Source organism: Sander lucioperca, chromosome 4, assembly GCF_008315115.2.
Source record: "Sander lucioperca isolate FBNREF2018 chromosome 4, SLUC_FBN_1.2, whole genome shotgun sequence".
NCBI classification, from domain to species: domain Eukaryota; kingdom Metazoa; phylum Chordata; class Actinopteri; order Perciformes; family Percidae; genus Sander; species Sander lucioperca.
In genome coordinates, this window is record NC_050176.1 from 21,080,944 (window position 1) to 21,108,573 (window position 27,630).

Consider the following 27,630-nt stretch of genomic DNA (forward strand, 5'->3'; position numbering starts at 1 on the left):
CAATCTGAGATTAGTGTGTGTTATTTTCCCATCATGCTCTGCCCTGAGTCAGCTTTACTTTGGACAGACATGACAGGAGAAATCACTGTTCCTGGCCTGACCTCCTACAAACACGCTCATGCACGCACGCGCACAAACACACACACACACACACACACACACACACACACACACACACACACACAGACACACACACACACGCGCGCACACACACGCGCACACATGCAGACACACACTCTGGGCAAAAGAATAACAGCTGAGCAGGTTTTTGTAAAGGGAGTGATGGTGTCTGTCCTCGCCACAGATCCTGTTATCCAGCGTGAAGCTGTTTCCACACACAGCGGGGAGCGTCCCGCGGTCCCAGCTTTAAGAAAACAAAAATTCTGGGAAAATCCTGCTCCTGTGTGTTCTGCGATGAAGGATCTGAGCCCTGTAGATAATATAAATATAGAAATGCATGCATGTGCAGATGGACTGAACACACGCAGGCATATCTGCTGTCGGCTGGACACTTTTTATCCAAAGCGACTTGCACGAGTGTGTTTTGTATGTCAAGTTTTAGCATGGAAAGCACTATTAGGAATAAAGTAAATACACTTTAATAATACCACACTATACCACACTGATTACTCAGAAAATGATCTCCAACTCTGCAGCTCCACTGAGCTTTTTAGCCTCTTTTAGCTCTTTGATTTGGTTTCATGGCACATTTACTGTTTGTGCAATTTCATCAACATCGTTTCCAGCTGCACCAGGTAACTGTTTTTTAACAAACAAACTCTGATTAGTCCACTGTACACCCAGCATCTAGGGAATGAAAGTCAAGCATCTAGAAGGGCTCTGCCTTATGTGAGTGAAAATTGGAGTGGGTTAGGGTTAGACAATAACCCTAACAATTACCTTTTGTGCAAAATAATCATGTTTATTGCACTAGAAGGATTACATTACATATCACGTTTTGCCTCAAGGGGTTTTAAAATGGGCATATGAAAATTTAGTTCCTTATTTAAAAGTTATATAGACTCACTTTAACACTAAAATAGTGTCTGTGGTAGTTATTTTTCTATTAAATTAACTAATTTAAACATTGAAGTTTGTGCCTATGCTTCAAAAGTATTTTCTAAAGTTTTTTGCAGGTATTACCAGAGGGTGCACACAAACACGGTAAAGAAAATGCAGACACACACAGACACACATTTCTAAAGATCCACATACTTCCAATTATCTCACAATGCAGTGAGACAGCAGACAATTATTAAAAACTGCATGAATGCAAAATGATCCCAAAGGCAAACACAAAATTAATGAATGCATGTGCAGACACAAACTCTCTCTCTCTCCCACTCGCTCTCTCTCTCTCTCTCTCTCTCTCTCTCTCTCTCTCTCTCTCTCTCTCTCTCTCAATCTCTCCCACACTGCAGACACACCTATACATAATTATGTCACCCAATCACACACTACAGTATAACACAACACGCATGACTGCTATAGATGCAAATCGGTGTAATTAGCACTTGTGTAAATGCAAGCGCACAGACACCCACACATGAAAGTCAATTATACTGTACAAATGCAAATGAAAGCAATTATTACACACACACACACACACACACACACAAACACACACACACACACACACACACACACACGCTACTCCAGCGTTCTCTTCTCAGTAAGTTAGTCGGGTAAACAGTAAAGTCACGTTCCGGTTAGCCTCTAAATAGGCGAAACCTGGCAGCTGCTATCACTACCTCTGTTAGCTTCACGCTGTTAATTAGCCACACTCAGATGCCAATCAGCTGCGCTAATGAGGACAGCTCTGCCTTTCTGCCTAATGAGAGAAACTCTCCGAATGTCTGAGGGGAAAGTTACTGTAACCGCAAGGACACACTCGAAAGGACGCACATTAAATCATGCACACACACTTAATTTCCTACTATATTTTAATTTAGTGCATCCCTCTTTCTGCTTTTGACTTTATTCACCTTACATTTTCAATCATTACCATGATTGTCAAAAAGGCACTGTAAACGCCGAGGTAAACTCTATCAGAACCAGATCGAACATTTCCAACGTTGTCTGACAACATTGGAAATGTTGGAGAGAAAATGTGGATAAGGGTGCACATTTTCAGACAGTACGTTACAGGAAGAAATTCATTGTGTTACATTCGGTAGTTCACATTAATAGTTAAGTGTAAAGAATGAAAAAAGAGAGCTAGAGAGAGAAGTTCAAACTGTGGCTCCGCTCTCACCTCCTGCATAGCTGACCAATCACAGCGTACAGTGGGTGTGAATGTCGGATTGTCAGTTTCTGAAAGTTACAAAAATGGTCGGACACAGACACACCCCCCAATCCGATGTTCAAGAGGTGTGGGGGGAGGTTAGAATAGAAATCTAGACGCACCCTAGCAGCAGCAAATGTAATTTGCAGCCAGGGTCGTCTAGCAACTCTCTGTTGGCTTGCAAGCTGGAAAAAACAAACTGTAGTCAGGCCAAACACATTGTGTATAGAGTCGGTGGGCGGGCTTAACATAATGACGGCAGAGTTGCGACGGTTCCGCGTGAATTGCTACTTGAAAAAAAGAAGATGGCTGCTGCTGCTGGAGAATAGCGGTCTTTGGAATCGGCTTTGGCCGCGACTCTGGAAGACTTGGAGTTCAGCTTTTCTTTGAGAAAAGAACAAAGAACGGCACTGAAGTCATTCTTAAAAAAGGAAGATGTGTTCGGAGTTTTGCCGACCGGATACGGCAAAAGTTTAATCTATCAACTAGCGTTGCTCTGGTTGGTTGTAGCGCTATCCTATTGCGTGAAGAGGGAATTTGAAAGACAACCGTTTATCCCGCCCCTCGGATTGAGCCCTGCCAATGGTGAGTTCCCAGACCCAACATCTGGATGTGGGTCTGGCTTGTCAGGCTAGGGGGAGGGGGTTTCCGAAGCTATTCGATCATCCGACAAGCACTTCTGACGGAGTATAAAAGCATTGCTCAATAGCGCTAGAAGTCGCCCAAAACTTAACCCAACACCTTAGAGCAGGGGCATCAAACTCAATTTCACTAAGGGCCACACTGGAAAATAAGAATCACGTCAAGGGCCAGACATGTTTATTATTGACATGCTTTTAGACATGCTTTTATTTAAGAGAAAAAATCAAATATCTTTGACTGTATTATTGCCTGTCTTATAAAGTCTTCTCAATTACAGTTTGGTCGACATAAATTCCTAAAAAAGTCAGCAAAGAAGCCGTCATTAAAAAAAACGCCAAAAAAGGTCGAACAAAGCCACAAAAACATCGAAAGAAGCGCCAAAAGCATCAGAAAAAATGTGGCAAACACGTCGAAAAAAAAAAACGTGGGCAAAAGTGACAAAAACTTTTTAAAAAGCAGCAAAAAGTTGAAAATGCAACAAAAACTAGGTGGGCCAAAATGTATTGGGATCCTAAATTGATATGCGGGCCGGATCAAAGTCTGCGTGGGGCCAGATTTGGCCCGCGGGCCTTGAGTTTGACACATGCGCCAACTTAAACAGGATCACACTTAGATTCGTGCAGACTTTTGTCATAAACATTGACATGTTGGATCAGGGCTTGGCTTGGTCCATCTTTATTTTGTTTTTTACTTTTGCTATATATATATATATTTCTAGATTAACGCTATGCCTACTCCTTATAAAGCCCAGAGTTGACAGGATGTAGCACTTGTTTGTTTGAAGGAGTAAATCCCATCAATCCACGGTGAAAAGCACACCTGCTGAAGCTCTGTTTCGTCTGGCTAACCACACAGTTCACCTGCAGGTCAAGGTGAGTATGCGTGTGTGAGACATCGAGCTACACTCCCATAATTCTTGGGTTCCCCTGGGCTAAAGGGAGGTGCTGAGAGGGGGGCACCCTGGCACACATACACACACACACACACACACGCAGCCTCTGCCATCAAAATACACAAAGGGCTATTACTGGGTGTGGAGTGAACCCTTCACACAATAAGAGCCAAGCAAAAGACTGGAGAGGGAGAGAGAGAGAGAGAGAGAGAGAGAGAGAGAGAGAAATGAGTCTACAAAATCAAGAAAAGGAAGGAGTTGAAACAACAAGAAAGAGGTGTAGAGAAAAGACTCACGCAGAGGAGAAAGCTGTAATTATGGTGATTAATCTGACTTAAAACAACCGCAGGACGCTTCGAAAAAAGGTGTTGATATGACAACCTGCACCAACAGTGAAAACCTGACTTGTGAATGTATGATGAAATTGAACATGTAATCAGGTATTCAATTACAGCGGCCATAGACATGCGTATGTAGGGATCCGCACGGACCTTTCGTGGATATGGGCAAAATTTAAATTACACGGACCCTTGCGGCCACCAGGATGCAGCAACCGTGAACTGCACGTTAGATGTGTGGGAACATGAAATCTGGGTGAAAGTCTCCTCTTTTGAAAAAAAATCTATAAAACCACAAACCTTGACTAACAAAGACAAACAAAAGAAAAGATTTAGGGGAGGTGAGAGATGTGGAGAGAAAAATGTAGAATGAGAGTAACTGAAGTACGGTAGGTAATTTGCCCAGAGAGAGAATAATGCACACAAGCAAAAAGCAACTCTGTGTGTGTGTGTGTGTGTGTGTGTGTGTGTGTGTGTTTCCAAGGGACATCAGGCTTTATAGAGTCCATCAACACAGCAGGAGGAAAAGAAATCACTCCTGCTGGAGGAAGTGCTAATGGCTCTGCAGTGTGTGCTGCTTTGTGTGAATGTCAAAGTGTGTGTGTGTGTGTGTGTGTGTCTGCTGATTGATCGAACATGCCAAGTCCATTTCGGCATTCCCTGATGGGAGCCAGAGTGTGAAATTGCCAAAAAGGCAAACGGCAAATAACCAGGTCAGACACACACATCAACAAACAGACTGACATACACAAACTGTCTTTTTACCATTTATCACTCTCATACTTTCTCTTTTTCTCACTCTCTCTTACACACATACACACACACACACACACACACACACCCATCCACTTGTTCAGTCCCACATTCCCTCTGTAATTACTTGCATTTTTCAATGCTGTTTTTCACTTTACCTCCTCCCCCTCTGTGCTCAGAGGAAAAGTAAGAGTGTCTCTTTATATCTGATCACATTTTATTTGTCAACCGCTAAATTCATCAAACACAGAAACACTCACACAGGTACAAAAACACACCACTGTCAGATCAATCATTGAGAAGAGTTAATTATTGAGGTCTGTTGTGTTTGCTTTTCTTTCTCTCTCAGCAGCAGTGTTTGTATGTGCGTATCCAGGCGTCTCCAGGCAGTAGGAGATACATTCCCCATCCTACACTACAAACACAATTTTAACAAAGACTTCAGAGCAGTGTGTCTGTGTGTGTGTGTGTGTGTGACACATTTAGCCGCATAGTAACCAACTTCATCCAAGCTTTCGGTTATTAAACAAGAAAAAAAACCTCTGTGTGTGTGTGTGTGTGTGTGTGTGTGTGTGTCAAATTAAAGCTCGACTGTGCATACTACTCCTGTGGGACTGTGGGAAGTGATTTGCGGTGCTTCTGCTGTCTGAAGGGAGACTATTTGCAGTGTTTTCTAGGTGAGAAAAATAGGTCAATTTTTGATTTGAAAACTGGCGAGCACACAGTCTGAAGCAGCAAAAAATGTCTGTTACTTTTCAGTATATGTGACGGTTTATTACTTCAAACCAAACGAATATCAGTAGTTCAATACGTCTTTATCTACTATATGCAAATTTGCAAACTATACTTTCATCTCAGGGAGCTGTGTCCATTAACCATTGTCCCTTAATAAAAACTAGTCTCCTCCAATCCACTCACACAACAAACATACACATACGATTCATCACAAAGGCAGAACCATCACAGTTTTGGCTTTAAGGAGCAAAATATACAACTCCTTAATCCAATACTGTAAATTTTAGGCTGCAGTTTGCACAAAAGAAGCACACAAACAGATGAAATAGCGTATGGAGAAACAAGTAAGGACTGTAAACTCTACGTGAACCTCAGCTAAACTGTGGTTGTACACTGAAATATGGATTATAATAAAATACTCTCTCTGTCATGGCAAGCTGCACTATTTCATTGTCTTTTTCTAAATCAGTTTCTTGTCCTGGTTTGAGTTGTAACAATCAAAACACATTTTAAATTATAACATGCAGCAACTTCATCAGAAGGGAAATGATGAGAATCCCTTATCACCACACACTATGATTTTACAACTGGCCCAGACTGCCAACTCAAATATATAATCATTCCAATAGTGACGTGCGTGTGTGCAAAAATACTGTAAAGGGTACGACAGAGGGAACCAGTTAAAGAGTAGTTTCGCATTGCCAGACCTTCCTCCACAGCGCTGCGGAGGAGGGTCTTGCTAGTCCACACAGCATTCTGGGATGGGAGAAAAACGTGCTCTGGTTTATTGGCATTTCTTTAAACCAATCACAATCGTTTTGGGCGGCAAAAGAGGTTCAAAAGTTAGATATTGAGAGGGGAGAGTAAAGGATAGAAAGCATGCAGATATTTTGGAGACTCACAGTCGAGACAGGCCTTCATTCTTCTGAAACAGCAGCTCTGGAAGTTGGCTGAGATGGTTCTTGTTGAGGCGACTGGATGGACAAAAACACACGCTGGATTAAAAAAACTTGCCGCGTAAATGTTACAGTCAATTGAGTGGAAATGTCACCTTCTTTCTATTTGCATGTTTATTTGAGTGAATATTTGTGTGCTCTCACAGTCTCTCCAGTTCCTTCAGTTCATCAAAAGCTCCTCTCTCAACGATACTGATCTGGTTCTCCATCAGGTGACTGCCATTAAAAAAGATAAATCAATGAAAACACTGCAACACACATGTATAAGCATGAATGCAATTTGAAATATATCACTATTGATTCAGAGACATATTCATATCACTAATGTAATTTCCCCTCGCGGGATCAATATGGAATGTCTTAATATTATGGTCTTCAAGCATGCAAACGGAAAAAGCAGTTTGTCAGCTGATCAAAAATACTGTACAGTTGCAACAAAATGTCCTCATAGTAGGGCTGGCCGCCGATATGGAGAAAATCAAATATCACAATATGTTTTACCAAATACCTCGATATCGATACCGCAACGATATTGTAGTGTTGACTAGTGGTGATTTCACAAAATATTTACACAATGATATTTTTGATAAATAATCATCAGTAATGTGGATATAATGGCTAAGTGGGTAAAGGCAAATAATAGCACAGTTACAACAGTCTGGTAAGTTCAGAAAAGGACATCACTTTACTGTAATGCAGCCTTTAAAACCAGGAAGAGACAACACTTATGCCATATTACGATATCCAAAATCTAAGACGATATCTAATCTCACATCACGATATCGATATAATATCAATATATCGCCCAGCTCTACCTCATAGCTTTATGTTCGTAAATTAAAATGTGATATTTAAATATATATATTTTTTAAAATGTATTATTTTCCAATTAGACCACATCAGAAACGTTATTCAAGCAGGTACTGTTCATCCTTAGTAAAATATCAGGATGTATTCATAGCAGCAAAGATCAGTGCATCGAGTAAATTATACTAATTATGGCATCAATTTGCCACTTAGTAAATAAATAAAAAACACAAGCGAGAGCACTTCATTATTTTGTGGAGATATTATAAGCAAATTGCATGAATTTTAACACTGTGCACACAATAATAAACAGAGTCTCTGAAAGAACCGAAACCAGGACAACATTTAACATCTTTTACACTGTCATCGATCAAATTGAAAAGCCTCAACACGCATTATTGCTCCACACAACTGCCTCTGGGATCTGTACCCTTGATGAATACATTCCACAGACTTTCACATCATGAACCCCTAGTGTAACACTCAATCCCCTCCTGACAGCAACGAGCCCCGGGCTCCCGGCAGGCTGCTAATCTGTTCTGAGCAGGCCTCCGGAGATGTCATTAGTTTCTGGCATGCCATCTTTTTAACACCGCACGTCCATCACTGGCACGCAGCACAGTCCTCAGGTAAACACAGGAACCCACCATCAGTGCAGCCTCTCCCGGAGGGCACTGGGTTTCCAGGTCAAAAGGTCGCAGATAAACCCCTCCCTGTCGTAAATTTGACTGACACTGACACCAAACAAGCCACCTCTGCGTAGCTCATGTGTCAGTGCAGAGCTAAAGCATCGCTCTGTTCCCTCTGGCTTTTGGTGGCACCACAGCCGTGGTTCCCACATTCCTACGAGACCTAAACCGAGCAGAGAAATGTGGGAAAGAGCCTCTGCTGAATACACAAAAGCTGTTGCCCCATCAACAAAGAGTCTGACAGCTGGGAGCGAAGGTTAGGCCTCTTTATTTTCCAGAAATGTATCCATTTGTTTTATGAACTGAAAAAAAAAAAAACATCAGCAAAAAAAAGTAATTTCTAAATGAAAACTGTCGCACTAATTTAAAGATGTTCTGGATCATAGGGATATCTAAAATGAAATGGTGCCAAAACTAGTGTGAATGTCACTGAACGAGAGTTCGGCTGAATGACACTAAACTAACACATAAAGGCCGTTACACACCAACCAGACGGCCGACCGTTGGCAGAAAAGGCAGTTGGACTGATCAGTCTCCCCGAGTTGGTCAAAAAAATACCTCGGAACACACCAAAGCGACGAGACGTAATATGTCTCCATAACAGCAGGCGGCGCTAATCTGTATTGTCGCCCAAAAAATTAAAACCGGCAGCTGATTGGACAAACGCGTCACGTGGGTCTGGCTGCTGCTTTCGGAATTTGGATTTTTCAACCGGCCATTAATGGCGACTCATTCAGAATACGATCTCATATTTTACTAAAATAGTTCACTGAAACGTGTTTCTGAAAACATTTTAAGTAAGAAATAGGCCGTGCAGTTGCTGAATCTGTCTTCATTTCAGATCGACAAAGGTCAGTTTAAAAGATTTTCGTCAGATTTTGAGAGGCTTAGTCACGCTCATCCCACTTGTCATTTCCAGTTGAGTCCCGACTGCCCTGTCTCCGACTGAACATGTCAGGTCGGCCAAAATGAAGGCCGACAGCTCCTCCAATGGACGACGGCACGGAACACACCAAACAGACTCGAGTCACTGACCTCGCCAGATTAGCGGCCCGGTGTGTAGCTTCCTTAAACGTACAAGTAGGTGAAGGAGTAAATGTGGCTGTGACTTACAGGACTCGGAGGTGTTTGAGACCAGAGAAGTCTGTCTTGGTGACGATGGTCAGGTTGTTTCCATTCAGATCACTGAAAAAAAGCAAACAGGACAACAGCAGATTAGAGAACAGGAACTAAACTGATGAAGCAAGACATTAGAGCAGTACATTAAAATAATCAATGACTACGTTTACATGCACATAATATTCCGGTTTTTGCCCTTATTCCGAAAAAAGACGATATTCCGACTAAGCACTTTACATGGCTAATGAAAGTGAATATTCCACCAATATTCCCGTTTACATGTAGCCGTGCAAAACACGATTTTTTCAAAGTTTTCCAGCGGTGGCGGACTTCTTGGACCGTGCGAACGCAGAGTCCCTCTTTCATTCCTTTAACCAGCTTCTTGAAAATGTCGGCGAAGCGATGTTTGTGCATAGCTAAAAACCTGTTGAAGTCTTTGATAATGTTTGAGGCTGTAAACTGCGGTAAAACCCCCGATTGAGACTCATATTCCGAATGTGCTGTATACTAAATGTCCAAAGAATGCCTCTAAAACCCGAATAAAACAGCATACCCCACATGTCTTAATCAGAAAATGCTACATTCAAGAGGAAAAAAAGGCCTTATTCAGAATATCCAACCGGAATATGCTGTTTACAGGACCTGTATCAAATTCTGAATATTATCATATTCGGAATAATAGTGCAATATTGGTGTGCATGTTAACGTACTCAATAACATCTGAGAGTTGTGGAAGATGGAGCGGCGAAGTGTTAAAAAGATAAGATTTAACTTGATTTATCCCAAGGAAAAGTGCTTTGTAGCGGTTGCAATACAAAGTGGAAAGAGTGCAAATATAAAAAGTCTAAGATAACAAATTACAAATAATGTGCAAATCCAAAATATATACAATACTGACATGTGCATATCAATATAAACATATACAGCCAGGGGTTACTTAAAAAAGTACAAGACGTATAAATAACACAGACACACAACTACATACATGTTTATATGTTGAGAAAAATATTGATTTTAATATTTTTTTATAAGAATAGAAGACCGAAAAGTTGCTATCTTAAGAAGAAACATAGTTAGCCAGTATGCTACATTGGTTAAACTGTGTGAGGACTGAAATCCTAAACAGTTGAACAAATCTGTTAACTTTGAAGAAAATTGTCACTATTACACAAAAATGCAAAACTGCAAGACACAGTCACACAAGTTTAGCTTTGTCTAAACCTTTTTGTGAAGCTTTTAGAGCTGCTTAAGGAGTTAAGTTCTTAAGGGTGACAAACACAACAGCATATCATCAGAACACGCCAGTCTCAGAACTTCCAAACCCAACTCTTTAACAAACAGCAATCTTATCACTTTGCTTCTGCGAGTGGGACATCCCAGCTACTGTCCATCCAGTGTGTTCTACTTCACAGTATCCTCCTACTTAACGTGCGTATGATTTGTATTCATTTGGTGAGTGGGATTCTAGCAGCTATTTTGCCAGGTGATCAGATATCATCCTTAACCTCTAATTCATTCTGAAAAATTCAATATGATGTTAAAGCATTGATTAATCAACAGTTGCTGTGGTCTGTAGCCAAAAAGTGAACATCTGCCCTGATAAGTGTTACAAAGGCAGCAGATTAAAAGGTGCACTATGAGTTCCTGCATGGTCCCAGCGCAATTTCATTTTTGTCTCAAATCGTAGGCATCTCTCCTTGATCAGCTGCCTGTCCCCTGAACACACCGTGAAAAAGCACACACAAACACTAGAGGCACAGGATAGGCACCAAAATACAACAAACCACGTTCCAGCAGCTTCTCTCAGATACAACTCACGCTACTCAATCAACTCTGCTCACTGTCCGTCCGTCCCCCATTATGGGCATGCGCACTAACCCCCACCCCCTCCCCCAACCATCTTGTCTGTGATTGGCTGGAACGTGGTTTGTTGTATTTTGGTGCACAGCCTGTGCCTCTAGTGTTTGTGTGACGTTTACAACCCCTGTATTGTCTCCTGAGACCGGGCTTTTCCACACTGTGTTCAGGGGGCAGGCAGCGAGTGGATCAATGAGAGATGCCTACGATTTGAGACAAAAATGAAATCGCACTGAAACCATGCAGGAACTCATAGTGCACCTTTAAGCTCCACTGGAATTCGCTTTTAACAGAAAAAAAAACTCTTCAAAATCTTCAACTTTTTACTCCAAAAAAGATCCTTCCTTTCTATGAATTTACATTTCAAAATACCTCTGTACTGTACAGTGCATTGTTTCTGCTCTTTGAAGTTATTTTCCCTCAGTTTGCAGAGAAGAAAGTCTTTGCATTGGGAGTTCACTTTGAGGACAAAAAAAGTTCAGTATGACATTTCTTCCTGGATGACACTGCTACTGTTTGACGAGAGTATCATGTACCTCCTTCACTCCACACTGACGTGCTCTCCAATCATCGTTTCAACTGCTCTCTGTGAAGGTTTACTACTGTTGCACTCATTCCAAGTCACTCAAGGCAGCAGCTTCAGACAGTTTCCAGCCATTTTGTACACACACTTTAGGTATAAACTGTTGTCAGTGTTTGTTATGTGATATTGTACTTATGCAGGCACTCTTTTCAACACAACCGTGGAGGCTGCTCCTAGCGGGAGGGGTTTAACCCTATGACCTCATTGTCTACTTTGATCGACAGCTGCGAAGAAGAGAGGGGATGATGTCACTCTTCCCACGAGGCTTTGTGGACAGAGAGGTAAACTGAACCCTGTGCGTGTACCTGTATGTGTGTGTATGTGTATGTGTATGTGTGTGTGGAGTGTCATGTTGCTGTACTACTGTAAAGGGTGGAGCAGAGTGTGACCTTGTCCTGTATAATAGAGAAAGAAGGAGAGAAAAAAGGGGGGAGATAGCTGATGTTGAGGTTTGGGTGTGTGAACCGGATCTATACTTGGACTAATGGAAATGCAACGAAAACACCTGGCAAAGAAGAAAAAAAGAAAAAATACATGTCCATAACAGTAAAATGAGCCATGCACTGCACACAAAAAAAACAAAACAAATTTAGTTATTTTTCCTAATTTTTCCATTTTTTTTTCGTTCCCCCAGTGCAGTTTCCCTTCTTTCAGGAGTTTTCTATAAATTGTAGTTAAAGGCTAGTTTCACATTTTTAAGTCCATCCTAATACAATAATCATGTACACATATGTACATTGAAACTAAGTGCATTTAAACTGCGATTTTACTGATGGGGGACAAAATCCAGTCTTCTTTCTGAGCAAAAACACATTCAGCTGAAGATAACTTGAGGCTCTAGCAGTCGGCGTTAGATAAATCAAGTGGTTATCTTACAGTGATATGCTTTTTAGAACAAAGTTTTCCTGGTTTGAACAGATGCTGTGAAGCGATAGTAACACAAGAGGGAATTTTGTGCTAAAAAGACAAATCCCCACTTGGTTTGCGTGTGACAGGTGAATCTGCACACACTGTGTGTCTATGAAGCAGCAAAATTGGGCCAAATCCTCTGTGCCGATACCAGAAAGTCCTCCTTGCTAGGGCTGCAAGTAAAAAATATTTTCACAATCAATTCATTTGTAATTATTTTCACAAATTGTTGGAAAACACTGAAATATCTCATTGTAATTTCCAGGAGCCCAAGAGCGACAGGTTCAACTAGTTTTTATTCAAAGCTTTCCGCCACTGTTGTTGTGGTTTGTTCAGTGGACTTCTCTGCATTTTGAAGATGAGTAGTGCTAAATTCTCTATGAGAATGAGAACAACCAGTGCACCGAATGAATGCATGATACACAGCATATGCAGGGGAACATGTCGTTAAAACTAAGTATGTCAGGGAAATCAGCACACTAACTTCAATAAAAAAAAAAAAAATGTCCCTAATGAAAACAATCACAATATCATTTTGTTTAACATGGCTTCTCCACCTTGTTTTCCTTCTTTCTTTAACAACAGGAAGTCAGAGATGCACAAAAATAAGTTCTCCTCTCTTCTCTACAGTAAAACTTCTGCCTCCTGTCAAAAATGGATCAGCATTGGATGCACGTAATTGAGGCCAGCATATCTAATAAACTTACAATATAGTTGAATTTTTGGCCAAAAATAATGGTAGAAAATCATGGAAGTTTGTGTTGCCTTGGCTCTAGCAGCAAGAACGCACAGCCTCACTCTTTAAAGGCAATTGCCTTTTTCTGTGCAATGTCACAGAAGCCTGTACAGCAGAATGCTGCAGTAGAGTCTAGATAATGTCATTTGAGAGTAGAGATAATGTTGCTAAGGTGAAACAATGAATATGATCCCACTGGAATAAAAAGAATATTTTTGCAGTCTGAAAATGGAGGAGGAGGTAGCAGGGGATTGGCTGGGACAGAGGGAGGGACGGATGGATGTAGACGGGTCGTGGCGGGGGGTCCAGAATCACTCCCTGGATGTGTGTGAAATTACCCTGACAGTTAGACCGCACAGGCAAAACAAGCATGAGGTGGAGGAGAGATGTACAGCGAGCGATGACCATATCGCCACACGCTGTAAGAGCATGTTATAGATGCTCAGAAAAACACCAAGTCCGGAAGTATCAACCCGCTAATTGTTAAAATCTCATAAGATTAGTCTGTTTGTTGTATGAAGAGAAATGAAGAGAAGGAAAGAGACACGAGGGGACGAGATGAACACAAATGCAGCCCTGATGCAGCGTGGTTAATCGAGTTTTGTGCAGCATGACGGGGTCAGGGGTCAGCTGAGCGACAGACTCCCCTCGAGTGGCGACTCTGCCAAACAATAGCTCATTATAGCAGAACGCGTCCCACACACACACACACACACACACACACACACACACACACACACACTCACAGCCTCAGTGGGCAGTGAGGCAGTTGATCTGTTCAGCTCTGCTCTCCACTGTTAGATATGACACGGAGGGAGAGCAGGTGGGGGTGGGGGTGGGGGGGGGGAGAGAGAGAGAGATAATGAGATACGTGGTGTGGTTAAAGAGAAAGAATTAAAGATGAAAGACATACAGTGAGTAGAAGCACTGATCCCAATCCTAAGGTATAAAACAACATTACTTAAGTATCAGTAACAAAACTCAGGCATCATATTGCCACTAGTACTGGTTTCGAACAATAACTGCAGACACGGCACCCCTTCTCTTCTCTGCTTCTCTTCATAGTCGTCAAATTCATCTACCAACCTTTATAGAAGTGGCTCAGGTTTGCCTTGTACCAGCTCTTAGTTATGCTGTTATAGTTTTAGACTGCCGGGGGACTTCCTTCCTTTGACACACTGAGCTCCTCTCTCCTCTCTCTTTCCATCTGTGTGCATGCATGTCCTAGAAATGCTTGTTACTAACCTAGCTCTGGCGAGCTTATTCCCCGGAGTCCTTATGTTTTTTTGTTTTTTTTCCTTGGATTAGGGTGTCACCTAAATCATGGTTGCAGCTGTCGCCGTGGTACTGCTCCGCGCCCTGCTATGCCCTGCTACACCCTGCTACACTCTGCAGTGCCCTGCTACGTCCTGCTACACCCTGTAACGCCCTGCAGTGCCCTGCTACACCATGAACTACTACAACTGCTATTGTGACTATTATTGCCACTGTTCATCACACCCCCAACCGGCACCGTCAGACACCGCCTACCAAGAGCCTGGCTCTGCCGAGGTTTCTCCCTAAAAGGAATTTTTTCCTCGCCACTGTCGCACTAAACGCTTACTCTTGGGGGAATTACTAGAATTGTTAGTGTGGTCGAGACCTACTCTATCTGTAAAGTGTCTCGAGATAACTCTTGGTATGATTTGATACTATAAATAAAATACAACTGAATTGAAATTGAATTGAATATCAATCTCTACCCTGGACCCTTCAGTACAGCAGTACATCAAAAAAGTTAAATACCACTATCCTCCTAGCACATGCACAGTAGTGTACCAGGTATGAGCCTCATCCCATCTTTTCCTTGTATACATGGAACATACAGTATAACCCAGTGTTTCCACATCCCTGTATTCTGGTTGGGGTATAGTCTGGATCGATGGAAGAAGATTTCCAGGATAAAGCCATCCGGCGTCTGAGCCACTTCGGCTCTCTGTGTGTTGCCGTTGTCAAAATCCCTTCGCTTCGGGAAACAACAACACACTTTGAGCCAGCAAGCTACACGCTGCAAATGGCGACTTGTGAAGAAAATTTGAATCGTGCAATAAGGCAGGCCTGCTTGGTTCATTCGGAGAATGATTGTAAATGTTTAAAAAATAATATGTTTACAGCATTTACTATCTAACTGGGAGGTTTTGGGACAGATTGGCGGGATTGCTGTGGACGTAGTACACACGTCGATTCATGTAGCCAGACCTATCTCCACAGCGCTGTGGAGCAATGGGAGAATAGGTTGGGTACAATGGGTTCCGCATAATAATAATAATTTAAAAAGAAATCAATCGGTAGGTAAATTCAAATGTAAACAATATCCAAGACTGTATAGCCATTCAACATCAAAGACACAAAAGAGGAAACATGATACGTGTCTTGAAAGTGGTCAAACATAAAGATACCAAATAACAGCACAAAGTTTATGCATCTACCGCTTCTAAAGCTCCTCAAACATAAACACACAGTGCACAAGGGTGCATTGAGCTAATGTGATCCTGCTAATCATCTGAGCATCTGGATATCAAGATACACACACATACACAAAATCATCCCCCCCACAAAACCACAAATACAGTACAGAGCAATAGTTTACAGAGCAGTCTCAACTGGTCTGCACAAAATACAAACCCGACACGTTTCTGCCCCATCACCTATTTACACCAGCGAGCCAATTCAAACAGAAACCTTCATTCAGTGTGCATTGGTTTTGTCGAGGTCCACTCTGCCTGGTTACAGCAGATGGGCCAAGAACTGATAAACACACTTTAGAGATTGAAAGTGTAGTTTAGGACTTTTTCCATTTTGTGTTAGCTTGTTTTATAATTTCTGGTCCACATGTTTATTTTTTATTTATTTATTATTTCAGGACAATGCACATTTGATGAACATCTACAGAAGTACACGTAAAAGTGCCAGATTGTAGCCCAAGGGCTAATGTGTTTAAACCACTGGGTACCAGATGTCAAAAACCATCAAAGCAGCTCAGCGATTATCATTTGAATGCAGAGGTGCAGCACCGGCAATTTCACACCTACTTTTTCAGCAATGTAGAGTGAGCCAGAATTGCGAATTAGAACTCTGACAGGGTGATGCCGGACCCCGACACAAAGCGGAGGGGTCTTGAATCAGCCTCACAGAGGTTACCTGTCTGCCTTAGGGTTGGGCGATGTCCCCTAAATTGGCAGTTGACGATGCTCACAGTAAAACACGGCGATGGACGATGATATCATTGTCGGGGGGGGCTGGTAGGGGCAGTTTTTTTACAACTTGACCTACTTTCACTTAGCTAACTATGGTGCAGTAAAGTCAATCAGATGTCCGTGATCTGCCTAACGACAGTACAGTGGGACTGGAAATTAAAAATGTAATGAGTTTTACTTCAAAACGGCACAGACAAAAGAAAGAAAGAAAGAAAGAAAGAAAGAAAGAAGGCTGTTGCCTGGGTTACCCATTTGTTGACCTGCTGCTACTGACATGTTGGTCGACTGAATGATTGCGATGGTGTTTATTGTCGTCTGCTTTTTATGTGAATGGTTGACTGCAAAATTTAATTGCCCTTTTGGGATAAATAAAGTTGCTTGAATTGAATTGAAAGCAAATAAAAAAAGGAAAGAAAGGGTGGCTGTAAGCAGGAATTCTGACCAAAAACAGCATGTTAGACATGAAATACAATGCAGGAAGTCTAGTTCCCACTTTCATCACAACAATCGCAAGCCCCTGCGTTGGCACCCCCACTGCGCAGACGGACTGTCTCCATTCAAATGAATGAGAGGGCTGCTGACAGTGAATGAGTGACTTTGTGAGTATCAGATCTGAAAAAAAGTTTATGTAGTTGTTTTGGATTCAGATCTGACAAACCACACTGCATTTTAGTGAAAGTGGACAGATCCGTGATCCTAATCACATTGTCAGGATCATGGTTACTGAAAACCAGCATCAAAACGGCAGTATTCTCAGACAAACCAAAGGACAGAAATCTATTAAGACCATGGTAACTGCTCCAAACACTTCCCACTAACCCTTTGTAATACCTATTCAGAGCAATTCTGTGCAACCCTGGGGTGGTTTCTTCTTTTGTTTGGTCACATGAGAACAGCAATCAGTATAAGAAGTTAGTGAGCGGGAGGTTTCTCTGGACCGTTCCAACCAGCCCTGGAGTGCTCCATTTGGACCAAGATCTGACCATGACCAATATCCCTCCCAGACACTTGGTAAATGAGCCAAAGACTGGCAGCAAATATTCTGCTGCTTTGAACAGTCATTTCCTGACCAGGAAAGAAAACTACAGAAATCTGCTGCGTGAATTATTACCAAGTCAACACAAGACTGCACTGCAGATGTAAAAGCAGCCGTAATTTTTACCATCACCTTACTGTTCCCCCTCCCCTCTATCACACTTCGTTCACGTCATCATCCTTCCTACTTTCACCTCCCCAGTTCTCCTCTTTCATGTTCACCTCCCCTCTTCTTCCTCTTCCCCTGACAGCCTTAAACAACTCTTCCTCCCTGTTCCTCCTCCTGCTCCTTTCTTTGCCTTCTGCTGTTCACTCTCCTCATCGCAGTTGCAGCACAGTGGATGTGACTAATATTAGCGACCACACACAACACACACACACACACACACACACACACACACACACATCTAATAACACTTCATTAGCAGCACCTTTCCCACTGAGGGGCTGCGGGGGAAATGGTAAGATGATTATAAGAGACGGACAGAGAAAGAGACAGAGGGAGAAGCTGAGAAACGAGGTGCACGTGTGTGTGTGTGTGTGTGTGTGTGTGTGTGTGTGTGAGAGACAGGGATAGGTAAGAAACGGAAGAAAATAATGCAGCTACTTAAAGAAAATAATTAATTCAGCTACTTTACAACAACAAACAATTTGAGAAATGATTCTAATTTATTAATGCAAGTGTTACACATGAGTGATATCTAGGACCACTGCAAGTTTTGGTTAAAATTACTGAGTTTTTAGGGTACTAAAACTATCTCAAAACATGGAGGTGTTTGTCTTCCTACCAGCACTATTTGAAAATGTAACATCAGCATGTCTTTCCAGAGACAATGTCCAGGTTACTCAGGACAAACCACAGGGCTCACTGTGGACAGTTTCCAAGTTTCTGATCAAAAATGTTCACAGTGAGGTCTGTGGATCATCATGAGTTAAGTCATGTTCCTGAGTTTTTCAAACTGGGCTTTAAAAATGCTGTGTGCATTTAAAAACTAGGTGAGGTCTTTGCCGCTTGTACATTGCTGTCATCACCGGTGAGACTAAAAAATGAATCTCCATTCACAGTCCTTGACAGTCATTCTGAATTAAATGAAGTAGGGCTGCAACTAACGATTATTTTCATAGTCGATTAATCTGTTGATTAGTTGTTTGGTCTATAAAATGTCAGAAAATGGTTAAAAATGTGGATCAGTGTTTCCCAAAAGCCCAAGATGACATCCTCAAATGTCTTGTTTTGTCCACAACTCAAATATATTCAGTTTACTGTCACAGAGGAGAGAAGAAACTAGAACAATATTCACATTTAACAAGCTGGAATCAAAGAATTTTTACTTTTGTCTAATCGATTAATCGATTAATCTTTGCAGCTCTAAAATAAAGATTTGAGGAGCTCAGTTGCACTTCTGCACTTTCGCAAAATAAAAATGATACAGTACGTAATAACTGGAGTAGAGTTTGATTTGTAAGTTCTCACTTAGGGCTGCTCGATTATGGAAAAAAATATAATCACGATTATTTCGTCAATATTGAAATCACGATAATTTAACACAATTACTCCTGGACTTCTGGAAAGATGTTGTAATTATTGAACGTAAAAAAACTGTGGAAAAAGTTAAACAAATCAACAGTAAAAAAACACATACAACTGTGAAATTTGCCTATTTAAACTTTATTTTTTCATTCAGAACACAAGGGAAAATAAGAGTTTACTTGCAAAACGTAATGAGCTAAATAATTGTTTTTCTCGATTATTCTGTTTTTGTGATCATTGGGGGCCGAAATCATAATCACGATTACATTTCGATTAATTGCACAGCCCTATTCTCACTCTCAACTTTGAATTTAAAAGAGAAAGAGGAACATAACTACTAGGGGTGTAACGGTACGTGTATTCGTACTGGACCGTTTCGGTACAGGGCGTTCGGTACGGTGCACGTGTGCACCGAACGGCCGAACGCAATCTTTTGTGTGCGGAACATAGGTCAATTTTCGTGTTTCCACACGAACATTTTAAGTGGCGGAAGTCTCCGCGTTCAGCGCAAATCCCGCCCTGCAGCTGATTCTAAAGTTTTCATTGGTCATGTCAATATGTCAATCACTGTACAGATTGCCTACACCAAACACTGATCTCTAAACCTACCCGCCGTCACTGTAACCTAAACCAATGAAATCGACTGCATGGCGGGATTTCCGCTGAAGTGGTTTGGGGAAAAAAATAAAAATCACACACCACGCGCTGTACAACAACATACACGGCACGCTTTAGCCCAGCCTCTCGCTAGCTAGCGTCATGGCCAATGCAGACAAGCCCATAGACAGTACGGACAAGCCAGAGCATGAAGAGCCACCCATATCATTAAGGTCTCCTGTTTGGGAACACTTCAGTTTCCCAGTGAAATACGCCAACGGACAAAGACTAGTCGATAAGACGAAAGCAGTGTGCCGACGTTGCTCAGTAATGATCGGGTATGTTTCTGGCAACACTTCAAACTTGTTAACGCACTTGAAAAGGCATCACACGAGTGTGAACATCACTACTACAAGGAAAAAAACGACCGTAATTGAAACGCAGTTCCCGTTGGCATTTAAACAGACCTTTGCTGGTAATTCCGATCGGGCCAACGCAATAACGAAAGCAACTGGTGTTTTTATAGCAGCTGATCTACGACCATACTCGGTTGTTGACAAGCTGGGATTGGTAATGCTGCACTGTAATCCATAGTTATTTATTTATATTTTTCAGTATATTTTATTATGTGATATTGGTTTGAGACTGAGAGTATTTTATTTAGTGGAGAACTTTGCAGCAGTATTTTTCTTATTCTTTTTTTATTTTATATATATTTTATTTATTATATTTTATTAAAAAAAGTGTTTTAAAAAGTGTAAACAAATTGTTAAAAAAAAAGTTTATAGTAATAAACAACCTGCAGTTTAATGTTTGCATTTCTTTCCCTTACTGTAGCGAAAATGAACCGAACCGTGACTTTAAAACCGAGGTACGTACCGAACCGTGATTTTTGCGTACCGTTACACCACTAATAACTACACATTCAAGTTAAACACGTTCTCCAAAAAACTGGCACTGTAATAACCACATAATGGGGACCGTTACATTTTAGGGTTAAGGTCACGTTAACTCTCCAGGGAAATAACGTAAAGTCAATGCAATGTCCTCATAAGTGAACAAGTTAGCTTTGTGTCTCTGTGTGTGTTTTTGTGCTAATATTCCTCACACTCGATTAGTTGCCTCACTGGCAGCTACACATAATGGCACACACACACACACACACACACACACACACACACACACACACACAAATACTTAGGAACACACACACGTGTAGCTTGACTAATATTTTTCTCAATGAATCACGCCCAATTTATATAATGAGGAATCCAGAAACAGAAATAAGCAAAAACAGTCTGAGTCAGTTTTTTCCAAATTGCAACGTGTGACACACTGCTGTGTGTTGCACACACCACACACACACACACACACACACACACACGCACCTCTCTCTCAGATACAGAAAGATTAAACATAAGAGTCCGACACAGAACTCAACCTGCACTTTCTCACACTCTCTCCTGTTATGTGCAAACATAACATCTATCTCATTTTGTTTCAGGTTTGACTTTTTAATCCAGTACACTCATGAGCATGCTTCACAGAGATGCTCTCTCTCTCTTTTTCACACACTTTCCACGTTTCATTCTCGGCTCAAATAACCCTGCTCATCAGGGCCCAAAGGGGCATCCATTTTTCAGCGTTGCCATGACAATCCAAAGAGGAGGGGGTGTTTAGTTTGACTGGTGCAGTCACCTTGATAAATGACCCTCTTATTGCTGCCTGTCTCCCAGGGAATACTGTACACACACTCTGTCATTCTCTCTCTCTCACACACACCTCACTCTCTCTCCCCCTGTGGCTAGCTGTCCAGCTGACACACACACTCAGATCACTTTACATGCTAATTGGGGCGACAAGCCCTTTAACAAATAGCTATTTAATGAGTTGCTCCTCTCCACCGCAGCGCAGAGCCCGTCTGAGTCTACAGGGTGGTAGACTGCTAGAGCTCTGGGAGGTCACACTGGCTGTTTACATGCACTGAGTAACCATGAGTCATTGGTCATTCTCTAGTGTAGGTCTTGTTCTTTTTTAAAGTTCACACAAATCACAAAAATGCACATGAAGGTTTAGAGATAACGGTCTCTGAAATTTCTGTCGACGCGATGGAGTTGAATCGAATTTTAATTGTGGTAGCATTGAAAAACTTTCTAGAAGCAATGTCTCTGTTACTTTGGATAGTTCACAGATCGAACTATGAGTTTACGTTGGAAGTACTTTCTGCCGAAGACATAAGTCCCTTCGAAAAACTGCTGAACAGCATGTTGTGTAGATTTTACAGAGGATCAGAGATATTGTGTCTGTAAAGACACGCTGCTGGTCAGTGTTTATTTAAGTGGGTTTTCAATATTTCGAGTAAACAAAATTTAATTCAGCTCCACTGTACTGGGGTGGAGGCAGAACTGTCGGAGACAGAAATGTTAAAACCTTGATAACTAAAGCCAAAAATACCTGAATGGCTAGATACCACAGATAATGTGAATTTTTTTTCTCGTCTTTTTTGTCATTTGTGTAAATCGCATTTGTAACAAAGAAGACTTCTTTACAGAAACAGTCTAAGATGTTTGGAATTTTTTTTTTCTTGAGATTATTCATCCATACATCCATTCAGAACATTATCAATTACACTGCTGTTTATCAAGTTAAGATATAGGACGAGTTAGGTCAGCTTAGAGCGGACCAGGAGCGGAGGAGGTGGGGGGGGGACTGCTAACCTAGCTCGATTAAAAATGGAAAAAATGTGTCACCGAAAGCTGTGCCATTTGGTTAAAAATGTGCAGAAATACAAATGTAAAAAACACATTGGGGTTTTAGGGTGCATCCTGGCACTGGTAAGGCATTGGTAAGGTTACTCAAATATGGACAAAACCTCACAATATCCTATTTTATGTTTTATAAAATTTACTGAGTAAAACACTCTCAAAATGGACCAAAATGGCCAATTACACACGTGATCCCTTAATAATGCCTTGGTGGATTTGTCATATACTGTATGTACTTGACTGTGGACACTGTGTCAGTTGATCTGATCACAGTGCCTTAGATTACTGCCAGGGATAGAGACATGAAAGACTACACGCTGAACAAAAGGCCAATTACAGTATAGCTCGGGATGTTTTAACGATATGTTTAATATTAGGGGTGTGCAAAAAAAAAAAAAATCGATTCACATTTTTATCGCGATTCAAGCTCTACCGATTCAAAATGGATTTTTTTTTATTGTATATGTACTGCAATCACATGGAAAAAGTAACCACATTTACATACTGTGAATCGTTTTTTTAAAATCGAGAATCGTTTTTGAATCGAATCTTGAGCCTAAAAATCGATATTGAATCGAATCGTAACATTTTCTGAATCGTGCACCCCTATTTAATATGCACAGGTGAACCAGCAGGGGCCAGTGACCGACGTCCGGGGTCAACCACGGCGCCTGAGCAGTTACAGTTGTCAAACCAGGCAAGACAAGGCAACACAGTTCTTTCCATGTGGGAGTCGAAATACGTCCTGACGCAGAATCAGTTGTTTTGCGGATAAGGTGACAAATTGCTGTGCCAGATGTTCATTTTTTGCCTGATGCTGGTCTGATCCCACACCTGTTGGGTCGGGCCAGTATCAGGCTGATATGGATCATATAGAGCAGGTGTTTTTCCACTCTGTCAGTTACTATTACTTTGTACGGCAAGAAAACCTTTAGCATAGGAACAGTTACCATCTCAGCATTATTAAAAAAGACAATAGAGAAAGCGGGTCTGCAGGCTCAGAGTTTTTTCCGGGCCATTTCTCTTTGACCCTCATCCCTGATCATAAAGCTATCAGCCTCAGAAGGAAAAACATTCTCCACGCTACAGTAAACCAGAGAGGAGGACGGATAATGTGTCTCTGCCGGCACCCCTGACAATCATCAATTATTCACACACAGGCACTCTGGAACCTGAAATAAACACACACACATAAAACGTATAAACACATACATGTTCACCCTAAACATACAGCACATACACTTAAGAGAGGGACGGAAACAGATAAAGTGTTTCCTTTTTTATGTACAGTACACACAGTCAATGCGGCCATGTTCATTAGGTTTTTTTTTTTTAGGTCAGAAGATAAGAGTTTCTAAAGGTAAATCTCCAATGCAAGATTATAAGATATCAGTGACATGCCTTGTAATTTGTGCCATTTATTGGGTGCATTTTCCCTTTTTTTGTACATTATTGTCAAAAAAGGTAGATACCAGAACTGATGTCACATCAAAATATCTCAGTCAGCTAACAGTAGTGGCAGTGCATCATAATCAAATAGCAGGGGGTCATTTGGATTTGCACCCAGCTTTCGCATCCTCTGCAGAACAGGCACTGGAGAGACCAATTAAGAAACCAACAGCAGCAGCAGCACACAAGAATGCAGCACAGCAACGTTACGTTAGAGAGAAGAGGTATGACCATCACGTTTTGTTTTTTTACTGGAAAAAAAAAATTCTCACTGCTTTTCTGGCAGCTATATTGGAATCCTAGAACACCACCTACTGAGCCAGAGCAGCTGGTATATGTGCTAATATGTTCCAAGTGCTAGTTTCGGTGTGTATGATTCCTGAAGGTTTCATCTAAATTAGATCAGTAGGGCACTAATAACAATCTTTCTAAGTCATAAATAGTAACTTTTGATTAAAGCGAAATGTCATGTCTCAAAGTGGAGAGAAAATTGGATCCGCAATGTCTGAGAATACAGTAGTTAGCTAGCTCAATATTTTGACTTCTACAATAAGTGTAGTCTATATCCACAACATTTCACTTCTGGGATTGCTCAGGTGCCGCAGGAAATTCTGCCGATGTCCGTTTCCTGCCGCTTTCTTTGTGCTGGAATTTTAAACTCCGGTGGATTTCTGAGCACTATGGTTAACTGCTCCTCAGATGTCTGCAGGGTAAATCCAGACAGCCTTTAAAACCAGGAAAAGACAACACTTATGTCATATCACGATCCGCAGCGCTGTGGAGGAAGGTCTGGCAAAGCGAGACTACAGTAAGTGAAACCCTCTTGAATTTTGCCAATGAGGGCTTGGTTCGCCCTTCAGTGATTTGACAGTCTTAACAAAATTAAAGAAATTTTAAGTTATAAGGAGCACACTTTTACTTTGAAAACTAGACTTGTCTTGAAAAGGAAGAAAAGCAACTTAAGAGGAACAACATATACAAATAAAAATGAAATTTTATTACGTACTGTAGAGTGGAATAAGAAAAAGAAAAGAGCAGAGGGAGAGAAAAATAAAATATACTTGGAATTTTTCAGTAATAGGTGATGAGGAATTTGCAAGGTGCATGAGATATGTGAAGTATGAAAAAAATGGAGATTCAGAGAAAATTGCAGCAAAGCGCAATGATGTTGCAAAATAATGTCACACTCTAAATCCTGGGAGTCAAGTGGAGAGTCAAAGAGTGTGTGTGTGTGTGTGTGTGTGTGTGTGTGTGTGTGTGTGTGAATGTGATATATAGTATAGTTAAACAGACTACCGGTAAAGAGAGCTGGAAGGAGCATGAAGAGAAGAGGCACTGCAACAAACAAGGAATGACACATAAAGCACACACAGACAAATACACACAAGGGATAGTATGAAATTACTGCAAACAGGGTGACTCGCACTGATAATTAAATTGACAGCTACAGACTCATTTCCACCTACACAAACAAACATGAAACCCCTCCTTTCTCTTCCTCTGTTTTTTTACAGACACAGCCATCAGATATATGCATGTTTTATGATACTTGTGAGGACCTTCACACCCTAAATCAAACCTTGAACTGGATCTTGACCGTGGACCCAGATTTTGACATGCCGTCACTTTGAATGATTCCCCTCTGTGATCATATGGTCCCCAGCAGTATAGACAAATATGAACACACACACACACACACGTGGTTAGTGTATGAGTACTCACAGCCTCTCAGTCCCTCTGGGGATGTTTCTGGGTACGGAGTGGATCCCCAGGCCATGGCAGTCCACCGTATTCCCCAGGCAGCTGCAGGGAGTTGGGCAAGCCTCCACACCTCCCCATCCTGCCACCAGCGCCAGGACGCCCCACGCCAGCATCGTCCGCAGCCCAGACCGAAGAGCCCGACCTGGGGCCGCTGCCAACGCTGCCGTCCCGCAGCCTCCTGACCCAGCTCCATCCACGCTTCTCCCGGGAGGCATCCTGCTCTCCTGCGGCACTCCAGCACACTGCAGAAACCAGCTGACAGATCCTATCCCCTCCTTTACCATCCTTCTCCCAGGGATGACTGACCACCAGCACCACCAGGAGTACAACCCCCTCCTAAAGTGGACGAAAATGCTTAAAGTACAATGAGTAAAATGTTTGAAGAGGCTGAGACAAACAGCAGCACAGTCAGGTGAAGTTTAGCTCGGACTGCACGGCTGCCACTTGATGCCAAAGTGGCCTTTCATAGAGAGAAAGACAGACGGGGGGGGGGGGGGAAGACAAGTATATCGTCTTCTCCTTCTTCTTGTCCCCGGCTTCAGAGCTCCTTCCAATTGGCGTCTCTTCTTCTACTCTCCTGTGTTCTCTGCTCTCTCTCTCTCGTGCAGCAGTACAGTGTGTTTGCCTCTCCCCTCCACTTTTCATTGAGTCATTGTGCACGGAACAGTGAGCCACTAGAAAAAAAAGGAAAGGGGGGGACTCCCTCACTCCCTCTATCTCACACACACACACACACACACACACACACACACACACACACACACAGAGCAATCATCCATCAAAAGCTTTTACAAATAACAGCACCGAGACTCCTCCCACGCCACCACCACCCCCCCCAGTCACACATGTACACACACACACACACACACACACACACACACACACACACACAGCAGCAGCACCCAGAGTGAACTCACATCTATTCAGTGACAGCACTAGCGGGAGCCACCACCTCCAGTGACGGCAGCCTTTTTTTTCTCTCTCTCTCTCTTCCCCTCTCCCTGTGTTTGTCTATCGCTCTCGCCCACATGCGCTCTCTTCCCTTGGAAAAGAAAAGAGCCCAAGGCTGCAGGGACATGATGAGAAGAGAGAAGGAGAGAGAGAGGAAGGGAGAGAGGAAATCGTGATCACACTGAAGCATTCGACCGGGAAGCCCCAGCGAAAATGTGAGGACAGAAATCGAGAAACAATTTGTGGGAAAAAAAAAAAAAATGTAAATGTGAAATTAAAGAAGCAAGGGAGGGAGTTTTTCTGCTAAATGAGATAACATTATTTTTGCCACAGCTCAGTGCCAAGAGAGCCCCCCCTGGGGCTGCAGGAACTTGGGTTGGTTGGGAAGGGAGGGGGGTTTCTTGTGAGACTGGCATAACTGGAATGCCATAAGCTGCAACAGAGCTTACTCAGAAGTCTTTTATGAATTCACTGGCAAGGCTCTGAAATTCAAATGGAGTGTAGCTGAGTTTTTTTTTTTTTATCTTCACAGAAACGCTGGCTTCAGCTTTTGTGATAGCCATATTACCAAGAAAAAGAGAGGAGAAGAAAAAAAATGGGAATCACCAGGAGCGCGGTGGAGGGTAAAGCCACTGAAAGCTGAGCCTACCACTAAAAGAGTTTACTACCTTTTTGGGCCGTAAATTGCCAGAGTAGTAAAAATGTACGCAATTTTCTAGAGCTCAAAGTGATACCTTCAAATTGCTTATTTTGTCCAACCAAAATTCAAAAGACATTGAGTGAATTTACATCGATATACAACAGTAGAAAAGCAGAAAATAATCACATTTGCGAAGCTTAACTCTGCAACTCGTTGGACTTGTGACTCTCTGCCAATCGATCAAGTAATCGACTGACCTTACATCGCAAAAAAGACTGTATGATAGTTTGGAAGGATAGCAGCGTGAGCCGCCCAACTTTTATTTTTTGATGTTTTTGTTTGTAGCACTTGTCAGATTTGTCACA

At 41.9% G+C, this 27,630-nt stretch overlaps 1 protein-coding gene across 1 annotated transcript in view; it reads right to left on the reverse strand.

Annotated features, from left to right (window-relative positions):
- Window positions 1–26,380, reverse strand: part of LOC116049886 (slit homolog 1 protein-like) — a 79,878-nt gene extending 53,498 nt beyond the window's left edge. The window contains exons 1-4 of the mRNA XM_031299932.2: window positions 25,636–26,380; window positions 9,210–9,281; window positions 6,745–6,816; window positions 6,547–6,618 (exon numbers count right to left, since the gene is read on the reverse strand). Of these exons, the coding sequence (XP_031155792.1) occupies window positions 6,547–6,618; window positions 6,745–6,816; window positions 9,210–9,281; window positions 25,636–25,958 (539 nt within the window). The 5' untranslated portion in view covers window positions 25,959–26,380. The remainder of the gene's footprint in view (window positions 1–6,546; window positions 6,619–6,744; window positions 6,817–9,209; window positions 9,282–25,635) is intronic.
- Between the last annotated feature and the right edge of the window lie 1,250 nt (window positions 26,381–27,630).